General features: G+C 50.2%; 1 protein-coding gene across 2 annotated transcripts in view; it reads right to left on the bottom strand.

Annotated features, from left to right (window-relative positions):
- Positions 1-17,740: 17,740 nt before the first annotated feature.
- Positions 17,741-21,468, bottom strand: part of adgra2 (adhesion G protein-coupled receptor A2) — a 158,432-nt gene continuing 154,704 nt past the window's right edge. For both annotated transcript variants that reach the window (XM_087984193.1, XM_087984194.1), the window contains exon 19: positions 17,741-19,699. In XM_087984193.1, coding sequence (XP_087840319.1) covers positions 18,532-19,699 — 1,168 coding nt within the window. In that variant the 3' untranslated portion in view covers positions 17,741-18,531. The remainder of the gene's footprint in view (positions 19,700-21,468) is intronic.

Here is a 21,468-nt window from a genome sequence, read left to right as displayed (position 1 = left end):
TGTTGAATGCGTGTGTCTTCATGTGTCCACATGGGTGTGTTTTACGGGAGGGAGTTCATAAACTTCTCTCTGATCCCGGGATTATCACTGGCCTGAGGAATTGCCAAGTCAGCCTTGGGTGAAGGATCTTTGGAAACATGATTGTGCTTCTTGTCCAATAAATACAAAACAACAGAAACATCCCATAAACAAGAAACAAACCAATAAGTTAACTCTTTGAAAGAAGAATCATATCAGACATCAAATGTCAACTCTATTCCTCCGTCAGCAGATGCTGACAGATCCAGCATTTTCACTTCTGATTCCTGATTCCCGATCTCCAGTAGCCGCAGGACTTTGCTTTGACCTGACATAGTCAGTTAATCCCTTTCAGTCAAGGTGTCAGCCAGGACACTGTGTTTGAAGTCACTCAGCTCCTCTTTAACAGCAGAAGTCTGCAGGAACAGGCTGTTCTGCCCATCTATTCCAGGATAAATAGAGTGGATAGGTTGGGCTGGATCCCCTTCTTCAGAATGAACGATATGTCCAAGTGCTCCATTGAGTCTTCATTGGAATTATGAGAGATACAAAATCACCTTATCCATCAGATGGAACCATTTCCAGGATTCCGGCAGGAGATTCCAAATTTGTTAAGGCTCTATTTTAATGAGTTGCCAGTATCTTATGCAAGTTGGGTCAAGGGCAGCCTCTCCATTTAAGGTTCATGCTTTTCCCCACTATATGGTTGAAGGAGCTGTCCTGGTACTTACTCTTTCAGTGCAATGCTGATGGACGGCAGCAAAGCAGAGAGGCAAAGAAATCTAGTTAGTTTTTCTGTTGAGGTGGAAGAGAGACACAGCAGGTAGACCTTGTAGTCCCTTACCGCGAATCGTCAACATTTGGGAAGTCATTCCCCATTCGCTGATGGGTAGCTGTGTATCAGCAGTTTGTGAAATGGAAACTGGATAAAGATGACAAAGGCACTGTTTCTGGGATGTGACTAAGGAACAGGGAATGGGATCCTTGTATCTTTTCCCCATACGTGCAGGTGATTCTTTCACAGTTCCCTTCATCCTGGACAATGTTCCCTGTAACAAGATTGTGCTGCAGAAGAGCTATTCCCCCCCACCATGGTCTCCTCTTCACGTTGTCTGCTGTCCATCACACATTGCTGCTTCTTATTGCCTCTCTGAGGGAACTGACCGTCTCGCTTTTAAAAGCAGGCAAACAATGGGCAGAACAGCCTCTGGTTTTAAATGGATCCTCAGACCCAATAATTCCTCCCTCACAGATTATTGTTCCTTCAGGGGCCAGTAGCAGAATTCACGGCTTTGAGTTGAACCTGTGTCACAGCCCCATAAAAATTCATGATAACACGTTCTCGGAGGAGACTCCTTGAGAGTGCGACTCCTGATTAATCCCACGCTGAGCCAGACAAGTACAACTCGGTGAAGGGTGCCATGAAATAAAGAATATTGAGATGGGAATCTTTCTTTCACGAGTTCAGGCTGCCAGCCCAGCAGGTGAGGGTGCAGTTCCGGAGGCTCACGCTGAGTGAGTGAGCACAGAGCGATGGCTGGGTTTTATTCCAGAGTGAAAAAGGTTCCAAACAAGAACCTGAAATGTTCTCTGCTTGAAGCATTCTGACTCATTATCTATCAATCAATTTGCATAATCAATTATTTATAAATAGTGAAAGAAGTTCAATAAATTATTTGCTAAATGTTGGGGATAGATTTGAACCTATAGCTCTGGGAAGCAGGTAATATTAACTGGGCCTCTGCTCTATCCATTAGGACAGTGGCTATAGGTGGAGCTCAATGCTCTGGGTGTATTTATCTTGCGAGGAACCAGTTGCGCTGCTGAGATGCTAAGTATAAGTTCCGAATGCTAGTTTAAGTGAAAGTGCTGGTGGCAGAGTGGTAAAGGAATGGTTTGTGGAAGTCAGCCTCATACCTTCGAATCCCAGCTGGGGATTTTAGTGATTTTAAGGAAATGTTTATTTTGGTGAGACCAGTAAAACCCGACATCCTCTGGTGGCACTCTATCCAGTTATCACAGAGTTGGAATTAGATCTTACTCAGCACTGAGTTCACTAACCAAATTTAGGTATTCTAAACTTTCATATCTTAGGCTATGCTTATTCCCTACTCTGGGACTTGAACCCTAGACCTTTCAGATCCTATCCAGGCTCTCTAACTGCGTGCCACCAGACACATGTCTGAAAGGATTACTCTTCAGGGATATTTATCTTCTAAAACTGTGATATCAACAACAAAATAAAAATTCCTCTCTTCTAACCAACAAGCTGGAGTGAACAGTGGTGGTCAGCCAAGTGTTTCAAACTTTGGATACAGAATTGGTCCAAACACTGAAGTTAGTTAATGTCAGATTTCTCACTAGCCTCCAGCACCAGCAGGCACAGCCACAGCCACAATGTTTCCTTTCACAGATTTGCATGACTGAGTGCTTTCCCATTCCATGGAGATGCTCAGTTTTGGATCCTCCTCCCTCCCGTCACCACCTCATTCTGCACTTTCACCTTGAGCGGATAGACAGCTCTGATTTGTGCACTCGGTCATCCTTTCTCATCAGAAAGAGGTGGCTATTCTTTGCAACAGCTTGAAACAGCACCTTCCAAAACCCAACACTTCTTCTGCCAGTGAGACAGGGGGGGTGGGGGGCTGCAGCAGATAAATGGCAACACCACCCCCTGCAGGTTCTCCTCCCTGGTACTCACCACATCACCATTCCTTCAGTGTCACTGGGTCAAAACCCTGCAACTCCCCCCTCGCTGTAGTGGCTGGCCTCCATCTTGGCAAGGGGATAAAGTTCTGGTGCTGCTTCCAGCTCCCATTTTACTATCTGTCAGTCTACCATCAGATTATTGTTTTCCCTTATGCTGGAACCAAAGAAATCTGACTTGTGATGGTTGATTGTCCCACACTCGCCAACTGCACTGGCACCATCTTGCACTTAAGTGCCACTGAGATGCTGTTTGTTTGAGGAAATAAGGACCAATTCATTTCAAACAACAAAATAAATCCCAATCACTCAATACAAGGATCAGAACCATTGCAGCAGTAACTGACAGTGTTACACACTGGGCCAGACTCCTGCCTGGTGGGAACAGACCAGCAGAGACATCTCATCCTCATGTAAAACTACGGAACGGCATTTGCTGGAGATCTGAAATAAAAACAAAGTCCTGGAGAGACTCCCATGGACTGGCAGCATCTGGGAAGAAACAAGCAGAGTTCATGCTTCAATCCAACGTGACTTCTTCAGAGAGAAAAAGTGAAAGAACTGCAGATGCTGAAAATCAGAAACAAGAACAGAAATTGTTGGAAAAGCTCAGCAGGTCTGGCAGCATCTGGGGATAGAAATCAGAGTTAACGTTTTGGATCCAGTGACATAGAACATTCCAGCACAGTACAGACCCTTTGGCCTTTGATGGTTTCACAGGTTGGTGTGACAATCTGAAACCCATCTAACCGACACTATTCCACTTTCAGCCATATGTTTATCCAATGACCATTTAAATGCTCTTAAAGTTGGTGAGTCTACTACTGTTACAGGCAGTGCGTTCCACATCCCTCCTACTCTCGGAGTAAAGAAACTACCTCTGACATCTGTCCTATATCTATCACCCCTCAATTTAAAGTTATGCCCCCTCATGCTAGCCATCACCATCCGAGGAAAAAGGCTCTCCCTGTCCACCCTATCTAACCCTCTGATTATCTTATATGTCTGTATTAAGTCACCTCTCAACTTTCTTCTTCTCTCTAACAAAAACAGCCTCAAGTCCCTCAGCCTTTCCTCATAAGACCTTCCCTCCATACCAGGCAACATCCTGGTAAATCTCCTATGAACCCTCTTCGAAGCTTCCACATCCTTCCTGTAATACGGTGACCAGAACTGTACGCAATACATCAAGTGCGGCCGCACCAGAGTTTTGTACAGCTGCAGCATAACCTCATGGCTCCGAAACTCAGTCCCACTACCAATAAAAGCTAACACACTGTATGCCTTCTTAACAACCCTATCAACCTGGATGGCAACTTTCAGGGATGTATGTACGTGGACATTGAGCTCTCCCTACTCATCTACACTACCGAGAATCTTATCATTAGCCCGCCCAGTACTCTGCATTCCTGTTACTCCTTCCAAAGTGAATCACCTCACACTTTTCCACATTAAACTCCATTTGCCACCTCTCAGCCCAGTTCTGCAGCTTATCTATGACCCTCTGAAGCCTACAATATCCTTCAGCACTACCCACAACTCCACCAACCTTAGTTTCATCTGCAAATTTATTAACCCATCCTTCTATGCCCTCCTCTTGGTCATTTATAAAAATGACGAACAGCAGTAGCCCCAAAACAGATTCTTGCGGTACATCATTAGTAACTGAACTCCAGTGTGAATATTTCCCACCAACCACCACCCTCTGTCTTCTTTCAGCTAGCAAATTTCTGATCCAAACCGCTACATCACCCCCAATGCCATTTTCTGCAATAGCCTACAGTGGGGAATCTTACTGAAATCTAAGTACACCACGTCGACTGCTTTACCCTCATCCACCTGTTTGATCACCTTCTCGAAGCACTCAATAAGGTTTGTGAGGCACGACCTACCTTTCACAAAACCGTGTTGACTATCCCTCATCAACGTATTCCTCTCTAGATGATTATAGATCCTATCTCTTATCCTTTACAACACTTCACCACAACTGAAGTAAGGCTCACTGGTCTATAATTACCAGGGTTGTCTCTACTCCCCTTCTTGAACAGGGGAACCACATTTGTTATCCTCCAGTCTTCTGGCACTATTCCTGTAGACAATGACGATTTAAAGATCAATGCCAAAGGCTCGGCAATCTCCTCCCTGGCTTCCCAGAGGATCCGAGGATAAATCCCATCTGGCCCAGGGGACTTATCTATTTTCACACTTTCCAAAATTGCTAACACCACCTCCTTGTGCACCTCAGTCCCATCTAGTCTAGTAGCCTGTATCTCAGTAGTCTCCTCGACAACATAGTATTCACACTGGAAAAAAACAGACAAAAAAATATTCATTTAGTGCTCCCCCTATCTCCTCTGACTCCCCGCACAACTTCCCACTACTATCCTTGATTGGCCCTAATCTTACCCTCGTCATTCTTGTATTCCTGATATACCTATAGAAAGCTTTAGGGTTTTCCTTGATCCTATCTGCCAAAGACTTCTTCTCATGTCCCCTCCTGGCTCTCCTTCACTCTCTCTTTGGGTCTTTCCAGGCTAACTTGTAACTCTCAAGCACCCTAACTGAGCCTTCACGTCTCATCCTAACGTAAGAGACCTTTTTCCTCCTGACAAGAGCTTCAACTTCTTTATTAAACCACGGCTCCCACACTCAACAATGTCCTCCCTGCCTGACAGGTAGATTCTTATCAAGGACACGTAGTAGCTGTTCCTTGTAAAAGCTCCACATTGCAATTGTGCCCATCCCCTGCAGTTTCCTTCCTGCAGTATGCATCCTAAATCTCACCTAATTGCATCACAAATGCCTTTTCCCCAGCAATAACTCTTGTCCCGCATTATATACCGATCCCTTTCCCTCACTAAAGTAAACATAACAGAATTGTGGTCACTATCACCAAAGTGCTCACCTACTTCCAAGTCTAACACCTGGCTGGACTCATTATCCAGTACCAAATCTAATGTGGCTTCGCCCCTTGTTGGCCTGTCTACACACTGTGTCAGGAAACACTCCTGCACACATTGGACAAAAACTGACCCATCTAAAGTACTCGATCTATAGTATTTCCAGTTAATATTTGGAAAGTTTAAGAGCCCCCCCACAACAACTACCCTGTCATTCTCGCTCCTACCCAGAATCATCTTTGCTATCCTTTCCTCTACATTTCGGGAACTATTCGGAGGCCCAAAGAAAACTCCCAACAGGGTGACCTCTCCTTTCCTGTTTCTAACCTCAGGCCTTACAATCTCAGTAGACGAATCCTCAAACGTCCTCTCTGCCACCGTAATACTGTCCTTGACTAACAATGCCACACCTCTTCCACTTTTCCCAACTTCCCTGCTCTTACTGAAACATCTAAATCCCCGGAACCTGCAACAACTATTCCTGTCCCTGCTCTAGCCATGTCTCTGAAATGGCCACAACATTGAAGTCCCAGGTACCAACCCATGCTGCAAGTTCACCCACCTTATTCCGGATGCTCCTAGTGTTGAAGTAGACACACTCCAAACTACCTTCCTGCTTGCTGGTGAACTCTTCCAACCTTGAAACCATATTTCTGACCTCACTACTCTCAACCTCCTGGACACTGGAACTACAATTTGGGTCCCATCCCCCTGCTGAATTAGTTTAAGCCCTCCTGAATAGCATTAGCAAGCTGCCCCCCAGGATATTGATACCCGTCTGGTTCAGGTGAAGACCATCCTGTTTGTAGAGGTCCCACTTCCCCCAGAATGAGTCCCAATTATCCAGGTATCGGAAACCGTCCCTCCTGCACCATCCTGTCGCCACGTGTTCAACTCCCGTCTCTCCTTATTTCTCGCCTCGCTAGCACGTGGCACAGGCAACAAATGAGAGATAACAGTTCTGCTTGTTCTAGCACTTAGCTTCCACGCTAGCTCCCTGAATTTCTGCCTGAAATCCCATTCTTTCGTCCTACCTATGTCGTTAGTGCCTATGTAGCTGCTCCCCCTCAAGTTTCCCAAAAACACTGTCAGAGACACCACAAACCCTGGCACCTGGGAGGCAACACACCAACCATGGGTCTGTCTCATTCCCAGAAAACCTACTATCTGTTCCCCTTAAACTATGGAGTCCCCAATGAGTAATGCTCTGCTCCTCTCCCCCCTTCCCTTCTGAGTAAGAGGGACAAACTCTGTGCCAGACACCTGTACCCCATGGCTTACCCCTGGGAAGTTGTCCCCTAGTAACAGTATCCAACATGGTGTACTTGTTATTGAGGGGAACGACCACAGGGGATCCCTGCACTGCCTGCTGGTTCCCTTTCCATCCCCTGACAGTAACCCATCTTCCACTATCCTGTACATAAAGTGTGACTACTCCCTGTAACTCCTCTCAAATACCCCCTCTGCTTCCCGAATGATCCGAAGTTCATCCAGCTCCAGTTCCCTAACACGGTTTTCAAGGAGCTGGAGTTGGGTGCATTTCCCACAGATGTAGTCAGTAAGGACACTAGTGGTGACCCTTCCCTCCCACATTCTGCAGGAGGAACATTCAACTGCCCTAACCTCCATTCCCAGTATTCTCAATTCCCAAAAGAGACTATTGGAAAATTAAAAAAAAAACAACTATTTACCTTACCAATCTGGTGCACAGAACCTTTTTCTGGTTAGAGGTGGAGGATGGGTGGGAGACACTACCCAAGTAGTGTTTCGGGTAAAGCAACCACTCAAATATGTTACGTCCCTTACCCAGCAGCCCCCTGGTCCTCACTCCTGCTGTAACAACTTGTGGTAACACCATCTGTACCCCCTTCTTGTCATGTGTGATGAGAATGCTCCCTGCTTAATCAGTTTGCAGAGTCAAGGTTCTGGACGAAATGTTTCTGACACAAACATTATCCAAACTGTTTTCAATCCCACTGTCCTTGTACGGCAACCGAGCTGGGAGCGCAAACAGCATGCTGGAAACGAAGCTCAGGGAGTATTTCTGTGAAAACACTTTTTCTCGCAGGGAGGATGATGCGACTAATGGTCCAAGCCAAAATCACTGAAATATTGACTCAATATGATGCCATTTTCCGAACTGCTGAGCCCGTTCCTGAACACATTCAGGTTCCCAGCTTCCTGAATTCACTGATACTGCCAGCTCAGTCAGTCACAACTCGGACATAGCTGAACATTGTCAGTCACCGAATGAAAAGATCAGCAGGCTCACAGCTCCTGGGTTACACTGATGTTCAGCACTGGCCCCCTGTGCCTTCTTTTCTCCTTCAGTTGGCATGTATCACCGAGCTGTGCTCGCAGTTAGAATCTGGGTTGGTGATGTTCAGAAAGTTGTGCTATCACCGTGTTGCTGACAGTGCACCCTTCGGCCCATCTCGCCATGCCTGTTACTAGCTTTCTGAACAAACAGCTCACTCTGTTCACCGGAAAGGTAGGCAAGGTAAAGATGGAGGAATTTCAGAGTGTGATTCTGCCCCATGCAGATTCTAACGGCCTCCAGCACAGTCTAAGGCAGTGCACTCCAGCCTCCCAGTCCCTGCTCCGTGAGAAAGATCAATTCTCTGATCACTGTTGCTGGATCTGCTCCTTTATGTTCAGTCCTGGGATGTGGCTGTTCCTGGCCAGGCCAGCAGTTGTTACCCAGCTCTCAGTGCCCACTGGGCAGTTACACGTCAAACACATCGCTGTGGGTCTGGAGTCACATTGTCGGCCAGACTGGGTAAGGATAGCAGTTTCCATCCCGAGGGGAGATCGGTGAACCTGAAGGGTTTCCTTGATTTCAGATTTCTCCATGGCAGGGTTTGAACGCAGATCCCCAGAAAGTGAGCTGGGTTTCCAGCTGGACAGTTGTCCAATAATACCATGAGGTCATCACCGTTGATGAGGTGGGACAGCGTGAGCTCAGCGGTTTGACACACTGGTACTCCAGACAGAACTAGGGCTGCTGCTGGCAAGGACTGGGCTTCAGTCACCACTTAATTAACAAACTCAGCAATAACAACAAAACTTAATCCCATTCAATAAGCCTTTCATTTTACAACATCAAAACACTGAAAGAGGAGGTTAAAAATCACCAACCAATTCTTATCAATTCCCGTTCCTGAGGCCAGGACTTCCATCAGCTGTTTTTTTGGTCTGAGAAAAACGGTTTCCTTTCATGTCTGAGAGGGAAAGTCAAGAGGGAAAACAGGCACATTCCAGACCCATTCCTGGTAACCATCGTTTATTATTAAAATAGCTCTTCACAAAAAAAAAATCCTTTGAAATTTATAAAGCACATGAATATCAAAAGCATTAAGAATACTCTGGTTCTAAACATGCAGCCAAGATATTAACAGCCAGTGAAAGATCAGTTCTGCTATTGCACAGGAGCAGCACCAGGGGGAACTTTCAGAATCTCTCCTCCCACCCACGAGCAGCTGCCATGGGGGCAGGGGGGTTCAGGCAGGGCCTGTGGCCTGTTTCATTTCAGGGCACCACTGCATTGTAAACATGATGAGGGGTGCCCACCTGACTGAGTTTCACCACTTTGGGCGGAGCTATGAGGAAGTGAGGCACCCAGACCAGCCAGATGGACCTTCCACTGTTACACTGTTCAATATCGGTGGATTTCTCTGGTCAGGCCACATCGCTCAATTCATCCGAAACAAGACACTGGTTCTCACACGAACCACAGCCTGGCCTCTTCGAGCTGAGCTCAGGGACAGCCCGTCATTGCATGTCCCGGGGTCAGAAACGAGCCCCCCCGTCCCCAACACAGAAGGAAATCTGTTCAAATGGACAAAATGCCTACTTGAGAGAGACAGCAAAGATGTCTGCCCCCTGGCAGAGGATTCCAGAACTGCAGCATTTCGCCTCAGTATCTGGGCAGGTTCCCTTGGACTCAGTCAAGGAAGAATGTCTTCACCCTCAGCCCAGTGCACCTTTGGAATTCCTTGCCCCGGAGGACAGTGCAGGATCAGTCAATGAATGTGTTCAAGACAGATCGTAGAGAGCAACACATTCTCCTTATTAAAGGAACTATGGGATATGTGGACAGCCCAAGAAAATGGTGGTGTGCTGTCAGATTAGCAAGGATCCCGTGGATCAGGCTGAGGGGCCAATTGGCCTACTCCCATATTCCTAAATCCAGTGCACTGTTCACCACTGCCTTCCCTATTTTGTGACTAGTCATGAGTTTCCGACTTCACATTCCTTTTGTTAATCCCTAGGATTTGCTATTGGAGGGAAAACATGGAGTCTGAAGCCTTCGCTGGGCCTCAACACTAACTCACCAACATTTTAATCCTGCAACTCTCCAATAATACTGCAATGTAGATCAATACGTTAAGTTTTCAATAAAATTTCAGCTTGTCATGAACACTTCAAAGTGCATCAACTCCCCAGAAATAAGATGGCTTTGTTATTGCTGTGAGTTACTGCTACAACATGATGTTAAATCTGCACCTTACCATGAACACTACAATACATGGTTAATCCCGACACTTCACACTGACATTGCTTCTCAATGCTCCCTTATGTGAATTTAGCAACAGTCCCACATCAACAGCATTCATACTGCTGCATATCAATAAGACTTATCTTTCAGTAACATTAACAATTGCCTGATACTGTTTAATTCCAAATATTAGAAGACAGCAGTGTTATCCAACAAGAACAGGCCATTCGGCCCAACAAGTCCAGTCTGGGGTTTGTGATCTCCATCTCCTGCCTTCCAACCTGAGACAGGAGCAGCTTTCTGAATCAATACTGGCTCCCTGCTCAGATTCTGAGAATGTGACCAGCTGTGAAACAGTTAGATTGCTGGTGAAACTCAGCAGGTCTCGCAGCCTCTGTGCAGAGAAAGCCAGCGACTGTTCATCACAACATTGCAGGCACAGCCGACACCAAACAAAATGACCTTCCCTCCATCACAAGGTCAGACCTGGGGATGTTCACCAAAGATTACACAATATTCAGCACCATTTGCAATTCCTCAGACAGTGGAGCAAGTCCATGTTCAAATGTAACACAATCTTCACAATCTCCAGGCTTGGGCTGACAACTGGTAGGTAACATTCACACCACACAAATACCAGGTAATGGCCACCCCCAAGGAGAGACAGTCTAACGTCTGCTACTGATATTCACTGAATTCCCCCACTATCAACATCCTAGGGGTTACTATGGATCAGAAACCCAACTGAATTCATCACATAAACACACGATCGACAAGAGCAAGTCAGAGACGAGGGCTACTGTGGTGAGTAACTCACCTCCTGACTCCCCAAAGCCTGTCCACCATCGACAAGGCACAAGTCTGGAGTATGATGGATTACTCCCCCCTTGCCCCTGGACGGATGCAGCTCCATCAACACTCAGGAAGCTCGACACCATCCAGGACAAAGCAGCCCCTGTTTGACTGGAACCACATCCACAAGCATTCACTCCCTCCACCACCGACGGTCAGTAGCAGCAGTGTGTGCTATCTACAAGATGCACTGCAGAAATTCACCAAAGATCCTCAGGCAGCACCTTCCATCTAGAAGGACAAGGACAGCAGATACATGGGAACACCATCAGCCTCAAGTTCCCCTCCAAGCGCTCCCCATCCTGACTTGGAAATATATCGCTGTTCCTTCACTGTCACTGGGTCACAATCCTGGAATTCCTTCCCTGAGGACATTGTGGGTCTACTGCAGCACGTGGACTGCAGTGATTCAAGAAGACAGCTCACTCCCACCTTCTCAAGAGGCAACTAGGGACGGGGTAATCAATACTGGGCCCAGCCAGTAACACCCACATCACATGAGTGAATGAAGCAAAGGTTTTCTGTGCTGTTGAGTGAAGATGATTAAGGGTGATCAGAGAAAATATTTCTTTGAAATTAGAGTTGTCCCTTTCAGGAGCGATGTCAGCAAACAGGATCTCATTCTTGGAATCAATGGAATTATCTTCCCCAAGACACTGCTGAGGCTGGGGGTCAGGTGAACATGTCCAGACTGGAAGTGATGCAAGATCGTAAGGCAAGGATTATGGAACCAATTGCAGTGCCTGGTGACATAAAGATAGAGTCATAAAGTATGGTGCTGGAAAAGCACAGCCAGTCCGGCGGCATCTGAGGAGCAGCAGAGTCGATGTTTTGAGCATAAACTCTTCAGAGAGATTGAGGTGGTGGCCCAAAGGAGCTGAGAGATAAATGGGACGGGGGGGGGGTGCTGGGGAGAAGGTAGCTTGGAATGCCATAGGTCGACGAAGGTAGGACTGAAGGTGATAGGTCGGAGAGCAGGGTGGAGTGGACAGATGAGGATAGTTCAAGGGGGCGGTGCTGACTTGGATTTTGGATAAAGTGGGGGAGGGGAAATGCGGAAACTGGTGAAATCGATGTTGATGTCGTGTGGTTGGAGGGTCCCAAGGCAGAAGATGAGGCATTATTCCTCCAGGTGGTAAGGGGTTGGCGATGGAGGAGGCCCAGAACCTGCATGTCCTCGGCAGAGTGGGAGAGGGAGTTGAAGTGTTTGGCCACAGGACTGTGGGGCTGTTTGAGTGCATGTGTCCTTGAGATGTTCTTGGAGATGGGAAGATAGAGGTGACATATTATATCGTTAAATGACGCTGGTTCAGGAGTCACAGAAATCCCTTCAATCTCCCTCAGAATCTCACTCCTGATGAAGACCTTATGCTCAAAACATCGATTCTCCTGCTCCTCAGTTGCTGCCTGACCTGCTGTGCTTTTCCAGCACTACAGGCTTCTAATCTCACTGCATCTGCCTTGTCTCTAAAGATATATTATTTAACGAAAGAATCATTAAGTTCTGTCAGTCACCTTTCCACTTCCCATCTCTAGTCATATGAATGATTTCCAATCTCAGTCCAATCAGCAAATGTGCATTTCAATAAAGGCAGCAGAGAGACTCAAGTCATTGCATCCCTTCCTGTTTAAACAGCCCCACTTGCTGGGTCAGTCTCGATGCGATAGTTGCCTTGAATGTGTCCACTGAGAGGGGTAGAAATGAGTTTGACAGACATTATCAGGTTATGGGCAATGATCGAGTAAAACACCACTCATTCTGGGATTCTGACATCGAATCAGAAAATGTTGTAAATACTCAACAAGTCTCGCAAAATCTGTGGACAGGATGTTGTGGACAAAAAAGATTTACAAGAATGTTGCCAGGGTTGGAGGATTTGAGCTATAGGGAGAGGCTGAACAGGCTGGGGCTGTTTTCCCTGGAGCGTCGGAGGCTGAGGGGTGACTTTATCGAGGTTTATAAAATTATGACGGACATGGATAGGGTAAATAGACAGGGTCTTTTCCCTGGGGTTGGGGAGTCCAGAACTGGAGGGCATAGGTTTAGAGTGAGAGGGGAAAGATATAAAAGAGACCTAAGAGGCAACTTTTTCACACAGAGGGTGGTATGTGTATGGAATGAGCTGCCAGAGGAAGTGGTGGAGGCTGGTACAATTGCAACATTTAAGAGGCATTTGGATGGGTATATGAATAGGAGGGATATGGGCCGGATGCTGACAGGTGGGACTAGATTGGGTTGGGATATCTGGTCGGCATGGACGGGTTGGACCGAAGGGTCTGTTTCCATGCTGTACATCTCTATGACTCTATGACTGGAGGAGCTCATACAGACATACAGCACAGAAACAGACCCTTCAGTCCAACCAGTTTCCATCCGAATTATCGAGAATGAAACGTGGCAGGACATAATCGGAGCAGAGTCCAACCCTGGGATTGACAAAGCCAAGTGATAGAGTCCAAACTGAGGTCTCATTCCCGAAGGATGGTTGGAGCCTGGGTTGGCCCTTAGAACTGGGACTCTGAAAGTTCTGGCTGGGGTGAACTTACTGCTGCCTCTACACAATGTGAACAGCATCACAAATACAAGGCATATAACATAGATTCCTGCAGAGTACATCAGCAACATCTCTACGGCAGCTCTTTCTGCATGGAAATCTCCATTGGGTGAAGACAGTGAGGTCGAACTGAGTCATAAAACAAACTGAAACAGCACATTGTCGAAAGGATTGAACCCAAAGGGAAGCAGCTGAGGATATTGGAGATCTGAAATCAAGGCATTTGTTCAGATAATATGGAGGAGGCTCATGATGAAAATAAATCGGAAATCAGCAATTATAAATAAAGCCAATCAGACCACAATGGATTCTGATTGTCACAGGAATGAAGCAGTCACAACATTGGCTGAAGAAATGGCTTTCATTCCTTCCTGATCCGAGACAACCCAGAACCTGCCTGTTTGAGGAATGGAGGGGCTCACACATCTATCAACAGGACGACAATCTCCCCTCCCTCAAACGGTCAAACAATTCCTCTCTGTTCACCTTCAACACCAGGTACACAAAAATGTCTCACAAACAACTCACCAGAAAATAGTAGCACGGCTTCTTCTCCCAAAGTATTGAGAGGAAAATGTACCAAGGCCGAAGGTGCAGGGCCGTGAGGGTGAGGCTACCCTAACTCCCTCCCTCCCTCCCTCCTCATCGCCAAGTACAAATGGAGCTACTCTGAGGGGACATTTCAAAGACCCACCCTTTCTGTGGGTGAACACTCCAGGGCGTAAGCTACCTCTTCAGTGCACATTCATGCACTGGGTTCGTCTGGGTATCTTAGGGGAGATTGACCCATTCCAGCCAGTTCCTTCTTCACATGCCCGTCAGCTCCACCCTGATCCTGAGTGACCTTAGCATTCCACTGCCCCTTGGGAATGTCAGTCCAAGTTTCAGGAGCTAATACCATGTCTCAACTCTGTCAAACTGCCTGGTATTATCCCACAGGAACAAGGAACAAAAGCCTTCAACCAAATGAAAACCAATCTCTTCTTTCACGATTGTCACTGATGTGTTTCCTTGTGTTCTGCTGGGAGCAGTGTCCTGAAGATTAGTTTCAGTGACTGGAGATTTCAGTGAAATCCTGAGAAAGCCAGCATTGCCTACGAGCTCTTCCACAGCTCAAGCTTCAGTTGCTACAGCCGCTCCTCCTGTTCACATAGTGCTGACCACAATGGGCCAGTATCGAAGAGCAGGACGGTCCTGAGAATTATCTCGAGTACACTACCTCAGGTAGTCTCACCAGCTTTGAGTCTCAACACTCTGAACTGAAAAGCACATCGACAGATTAACATGGGCCTGGCTCATCAGTAACCTTTTAACCAAGCACACTGAACCTCCTACTCAAGACAATGTTGTACAGTTCAGTCAATATGAGGAAGGCATGACATTATTCATGGAGTTGAAATCAACACACACAGAGTTTGCACTCAGAATCTCAGTCTCAATCAGATTTATATAACTCTTTGGCACTTATAGAAGAGTAATACTCTATATGTTTAAGGCAAATAGGCCCCATGCTGAGAGTGAAAGGTTTCTCAGCAGTGCACCCTGACGTATGGCCATAGAGGTCAGACAGCTCAGGGTTAGTGCAGTAGGCAGAGTAACACACCGGGGTGGGACACAGCACGGTAACGCACCGGGGTGGGACACAGCACGGTAACGCACCGGGGTGGGACACAGCACGGTAACGCACCGGGGTGGGACACAGCACGGTAACGCACCGGGGTGGGACACAGCACGGTAACAAACCGGGTGGGACACAGCACGGTAACACACCGGGGTGGGACACAGCACGGTAACGCACCGGGTGGGACACAGCACGGTAACGCACCGGGGTCGGACACAGCACGGTAACACACCGGGTGGGACACAGCACGGTAACGCACCGGGGTGGGACACAGCACGGTAACGCACCGGGGTGGGACACAGCACGGTAACGCACCGGGGTGGGACACAGCACGGTAACAAACCGGGTGGGACACAGCACGGTAACACACCGGGGTGGGACACAGCACGGTAACGCACCGGGTGGGACACAGCACGGTAACGCACCGGGGTCGGACACAGCACGGTAACGCACCGGGGTGGGACACAGCACGGTAACACACCGGGTGGGACACAGCACGGTAACGCACCGGGGTCGGACACAGCACGGTAACACACCGGGGTGGGACACAGCACGGTAACGCACCGAGGTGGGACACAGCACGGTAACGCACCGAGGTGGGACACAGCACGGTAACGCACCGGGGTGGGACACAGCACGGTAACGCACCGGGGTGGGACACAGCACGGTAACGCACCGGGGTGGGACACAGCACGGTAACGCACCGGGGTGGGACACAGCACGGTAACGCACCGGGGTGGGACACAGCACGGTAACGCACCGGGGTGGGACACAGCACGGTAACACACCGGGGTGGGACGCAGCACGGTAACACACCGGGGTGGGACACAGCACGATAACACACCGGGTGGGACACAGCACGGTAACACACCGGGGTGGGACACAGCACGATAACACACCGGGGTGGGACACAGCACGATAACACACCGGGTGGGACGCAGCACGGTAACACACCGGGTGGGACGCAGCACGGTAACACACGGGGTGGGACGCAGCACGGTAACGCACCGGGTGGGACACAGCACGGTAACACACCGGGGTGGGACACAGCACGGTAACACACCGGGGTGGGACGCAGCACGGTAACACACCGGGTGGGACGCAGCACGGTAACGCACCGGGGTGGGACGCAGCACGGTAACGCACCGGGGTGGGACGCAGCACGGTAACGCACCGGGGTGGGACGCAGCACGGTAACGCACCGGGGTGGGACGCAGCACGGTAACGCACCGGGGTGGGACGCAGCACGATAACACACCGGGGTGGGACACAGCACGGTAACACACCGGGGTGGGACACAGCACGGTAACACACCGGGTGGGACACAGCACGGTAACACACCGGGGTGGGACACAGCACGGTAACACACCGGGGTGGGACACAGCACGGTAACACACCGGGTGGGACACAGCACGGTAACACACCGGGGTGGGACACAGCACGGTAACACACCGGGTGGGACACAGCACGGTAACACACCGGGTGGGACACAGCACGGTAACACACGGGGTGGGACACAGCACGGTAACACACGGGGTGGGACACAGCACGGTAACGCACCGGGGTGGGACACAGCACGGTAACGCACCGGGGTGGGACACAGCACGATAACACACCGGGGTGGGACACAGCACGATAACACACCGGGGTGGGACACAGCACGATAACACACCGGGGTGGGACACAGCACGATAACACACCGGGGTGGGACGCAGCACGGTAACGCACCGGGTGGGACGCAGCACGGTAACGCACCGGGGTGGGACGCAGCACGGTAACGCACCGGGGTGGGACGCAGCACGGTAACGCACCGGGGTGGGACGCAGCACGGTAACGCACCGGGGTGGGACGCAGCACGGTAACGCACCGGGGTGGGACGCAGCACGGTAACGCACCGGGGTGGGACGCAGCACGGTAACGCACCGGGGTGGGACACAGCACGGTAACGCACCGGGGTGGGACACAGCACGGTAACGCACCGGGGTGGGACACAGCACGGTAACGCACCGGGGTGGGACACAGCACGGTAACGCACCGGGGTGGGACACAGCACGGTAACGCACCGGGGTGGGACACAGCACGGTAACGCACCGGGGTGGGACACAGCACGGTAACGCACCGGGGTGGGACACAGCACGGTAACGCACCGGGGTGGGACACAGCACGGTAACGCACCGGGGTGGGACACAGCACGGTAACGCACCGGGGTCGGACACAGCACGGTAACGCACCGGGGTGGGACACAGCACGGTAACGCACCGGGGTGGGACACAGCACGGTAACGCACCGGGGTGGGACACAGCACGGTAACGCACCGGGGTGGGACACAGCACGGTAACGCACCGGGGTGGGACACAGCACGGTAACGCACCGGGGTCGGACACAGCACGGTAACGCACCGGGGTCGGACACAGCACGGTAACGCACCGGGGTCGGACACAGCACGGTAACGCACCGGGGTGGGACACAGCACGGTAACGCACCGGGGTGGGACACAGCACGGTAACGCACCGGGGTGGGACACAGCACGGTAACGCACCGGGGTGGGACACAGCACGGTAACGCACCGGGGTGGGACACAGCACGGTAACGCACCGGGGTGGGACACAGCACGGTAACGCACCGGGGTGGGACACAGCACGGTAACACACCGGGGTGGGACACAGCACGGTAACACACCGGGGTGGGACACAGCACGGTAACGCACCGGGGTGGGACACAGCACGGTAACGCACCGGGTGGGACACAGCACGGTAACACACCGGGGTGGGACACAGCACGGTAACACACCAGGGTGGGATACAGCACGGTAACGCACCGGGGTGCTATAAGTCACCACGGTAAGGCAAGTTAAGTTAAGGCACAGCACGGTAAACCGTGGTAAGGTACGGTGCAGTAAAGCACAGAATTTCTTCATCAAGTGCATCAGCAGCTTGTTCCCGATCTGCACACAATCAAAGCTAACAGAGTCTCTCACACACAGACACAGAGCATTCCTTTCACTTTCTCCCCATTCCCTTTCCTTCCACACAGGTTTCTTTTCCCTTCCACAGTCTGTGATCGAGGTCAGTGCAGAGGGAGAGTCTTTCCTGTATGGTTGCGGTTCTGCCTTGGTGGGGTTTCGGCCTGACCTCCGACCTTTCTTGAGCAGCCAACCAGCTGGACGCTCGGAAAATTCCCGCCTTTGGCGGTCCAAGTGTGAAATGATAGTGAGAGATCATGGCAGCGAGAGGTTCCCAGGGACCCATTCAGGAAAGAGCTTGCTACGAGACCAGCTCAAGTTGGTGTGTTTCTCTTTGAGCTCTGGAGCAGACAGTGGGTGGGGGTGGTGGCTTTGGTGAAGTCCCTGTTTGGAAGCATCTCGCCAGTGTCGGCAATGAGCTACACTGTTGTCTCACTCTTCCACATGCTGGCATTTATGGTTGGGTTTCCCTCAACGCCCAACAGCGTGACATCATACTTGCTTCCCTTGAGTGTGCCATTCTGGCTGGCCATGTTCAGTGGGTAGCACCTTCGCTTGACTTGGTTGTCCAAGGTGGCCGGCTGTTTCAGGTCCTCCCCACTGACGCTGCACTGTATTGCCGCGCTTTGGCATTGGGGCTGGCTGCCAGTGTCGCTCCCCTCTGAGGGGCTCACGCTGGCATCTGGTTCAGCTACCCCTCTCCCCGTGCCGAGGTGACTCCACTGGCTGGTGCGACTGCTGGCACAACTCTCCAGCTGGCTGCCATGCTCACTGGAGCCCACGTCTGACACTGCCCCCTTCGGCCTCCTGATGTGGTGCTGTTTACACTGGCGAGGTGCCTTGGCCCGGGCCCACTGACTGCTGCACTGTGGCAGCTCCTCCACGTCGCACGGTGTCAGGCCGTTGGGGTTGGGGGAGTCCGACTGGTTCAGGGCTGCCTGCAGGTTGCTCAGTTTGCCCTGGCCCGCCCCGGAGAAGTTACTGCCCAGCGAGGAGGACTTGTTGGAGTGCGGGCTGTCTGGCTTCCAGGCTGGCAGGCAGAGCTGAGGCCCCAGGCTCTGGGTAAGGCCGACAGGAGGGGCGGACAAGCTGCTGTTCACTGTGGGTCCTGGCCCTAGACAGGGCAGCCATGGCCTGCAGACATTCTGCTGCTTGAGGCAGTGATGGATCAGCACCAGGAGACCCAGGCTGACTGCTGTCACCCCGTACAAACAACTGAACACAATCCGCAAAGACTGGCCCTGAGAGACAGACAGAGCTCCGAATGTCCAAAGGCCGATGAAGAGGAACTGGGTGGTGATCAGGGCCCAGAGATGGCCCTCCAGGGTATCCTCATTCTCATTGGTCAGCGAGGGACCATCAGAAAGACCCGATCCCAATCCCGATCCCGATCCCGAGTCTGTCAGCTGGATGCCGTTGGCCGCAAGCTGCTGCTCTCCCTCTGGTGCCCTTTGACCTTTGGCCTTGCCCTGTGGGTAACAGCGGAGATGCAGGGCAGCACACAGGAAGTAGATCCAGCTGACCAGTACAGTGAATCCCACTGGTACGTAGAACGCTCCCAGGCTCGGCTTCCAGGCCAACCAGCAGCTTTTCAGGGGAGGAGCAGAGAGACAAGAAACACAACAGTCACTTTGTGGCTCCACACTGACATTGCTCCCATCCATGTGGGTCCCACACCCGCCCAGCACCAGCACCTGCACCGCACAGTCTGACAGTGTCCCCACACCCTCCTGGTCCATGGACAATCTACTTAGCTCTCCAGTTAGTTCCCCTCTCCCTTTTCCTCTCTTCATCCAACTCCTCACTCAATTCATCTTCAACCACCAACTAGCCAGCAAACCAGGAGGCCATTCGGCCCCTCTGTTCAGTCAGCTCACTCCTGATCTGTCTGTGTTTGGGATCCCACATTCCCATCTCTCACTGACCACCTTTGATCCCTCTGTCCAACACAAGTCTATCCAGCTCTGTCTGGAAAAGATTCAATGACCTCAGCTCCACCACTTTCTGAGGCAGAAAGTTCCAAACTCACACAACCCTCTGAGGGAAAAAACAGTCTCCTCATCTCTGTCCTGAAACGGAGGTCCCTCATATTAAAACACTGTCTCCTAATCCTGGACTCAACCCCATGAGGCAACCTGTTTTCCATGTGCCCCTTGTTGGGAGCTCCTAATCAGGGTCTCCTAGACTTCAGTCAGGTCAGCCTGTCACTCTTGTGTGGGCCAGTGGAAACAAACCCAGTCTAGTGAACCTCTCCTCATCAGGCAGCTCATTCGTTCCAGGGATCAGTCCAGTAAACCCCTTTGGAAAGGATCTGATCTATCTCACTGCTTCCTGAAAGGAAATCTAAACCCAGCACAGCATTCCCCATCTAGAAGGTTAACCTACCTAACGCAAACAACTTCCCATTTCCCACATGATCATCCATCCGCTGAGACTGACTTGCTGACCCTCTCCGTGTGGTCTAGGAGTGTAACGGCTCTGTCTTTACTCCTGACAGCAAGGTCACTGACTTCAATCGTAAAACTGACAGGCCCCAGCACCGACTGCACACACTCAGGCCCAGAATCCCAGACCATGTCAGGTCACATTTCTCATCTTTACCCCCAGTTGGTCGCTTTTCAGAAATGACTGTCATTTTGTTACCCTGCAGTTTCTCCCTGGTCACGAATGTCTAACTCTGTCAATGACTTTCTCCATGAAAAAGAAAGTGTTGCCTGTTTCTCTGTTTAATTCACCCTCATTGGTGATAGCATTCTGGTAAATCTGCTTGGTCCCTTCTCAGAGACTTTCACATCTCTCTGAAAGCACCGTAGCCAGAACGGGTTCTCCACCGGAGTCCTCAAATGATGTTTGACAAAGTTTGGCCTTAGTTCCTTAGTGTCAAATCCCAGCCTGCCTACAACAACAACTTCCATTTCCATAGCAACTCTGAAAATGTCCCAAGGCTTTTCACGGAAGTGTGATCAGACAAAATTTGGCATTGCAATACACAAGAAGACATGAGGCTCAGTAACTAAATGTTGAGACAAAGATTTCAGGTGTACCCTGAGAAAGTGAGAGCCTTAGAGCTTTGGCAATTGGAGCGATGATTAGCAATACATGGAGTGACTCCATCAGGAAGGTTCATGCAGCCACAATTTGGAGAGTGCAGTGATCCCAGAGGATCCAGAAGCTGGAATGGTTTTTTAATTTCAAAAATATACTTTATTCATAAAATAATGTGATGGTCTGTACAGTTGGTAATGCCATACATATGTAAACATTTACATACAGAGATCAGAATTTATCATTTGTATGTACAGGTCTGTAAGTTTATCAATCATATATCCATATATTTAGCTGAGGCGTCAGCGGAG

Source organism: Chiloscyllium plagiosum, unplaced genomic scaffold (genome assembly GCF_037043375.1).
Source record: "Chiloscyllium plagiosum isolate Xiang-an unplaced genomic scaffold, Cpla_swu_hap1 HiC_scaffold_48, whole genome shotgun sequence".
Classification (NCBI taxonomy): domain Eukaryota; kingdom Metazoa; phylum Chordata; class Chondrichthyes; order Orectolobiformes; family Hemiscylliidae; genus Chiloscyllium; species Chiloscyllium plagiosum.
The sequence above is the reverse complement of the archived record's forward strand: the minus strand, read 5'-3'. Positions and strand labels throughout refer to the sequence as shown.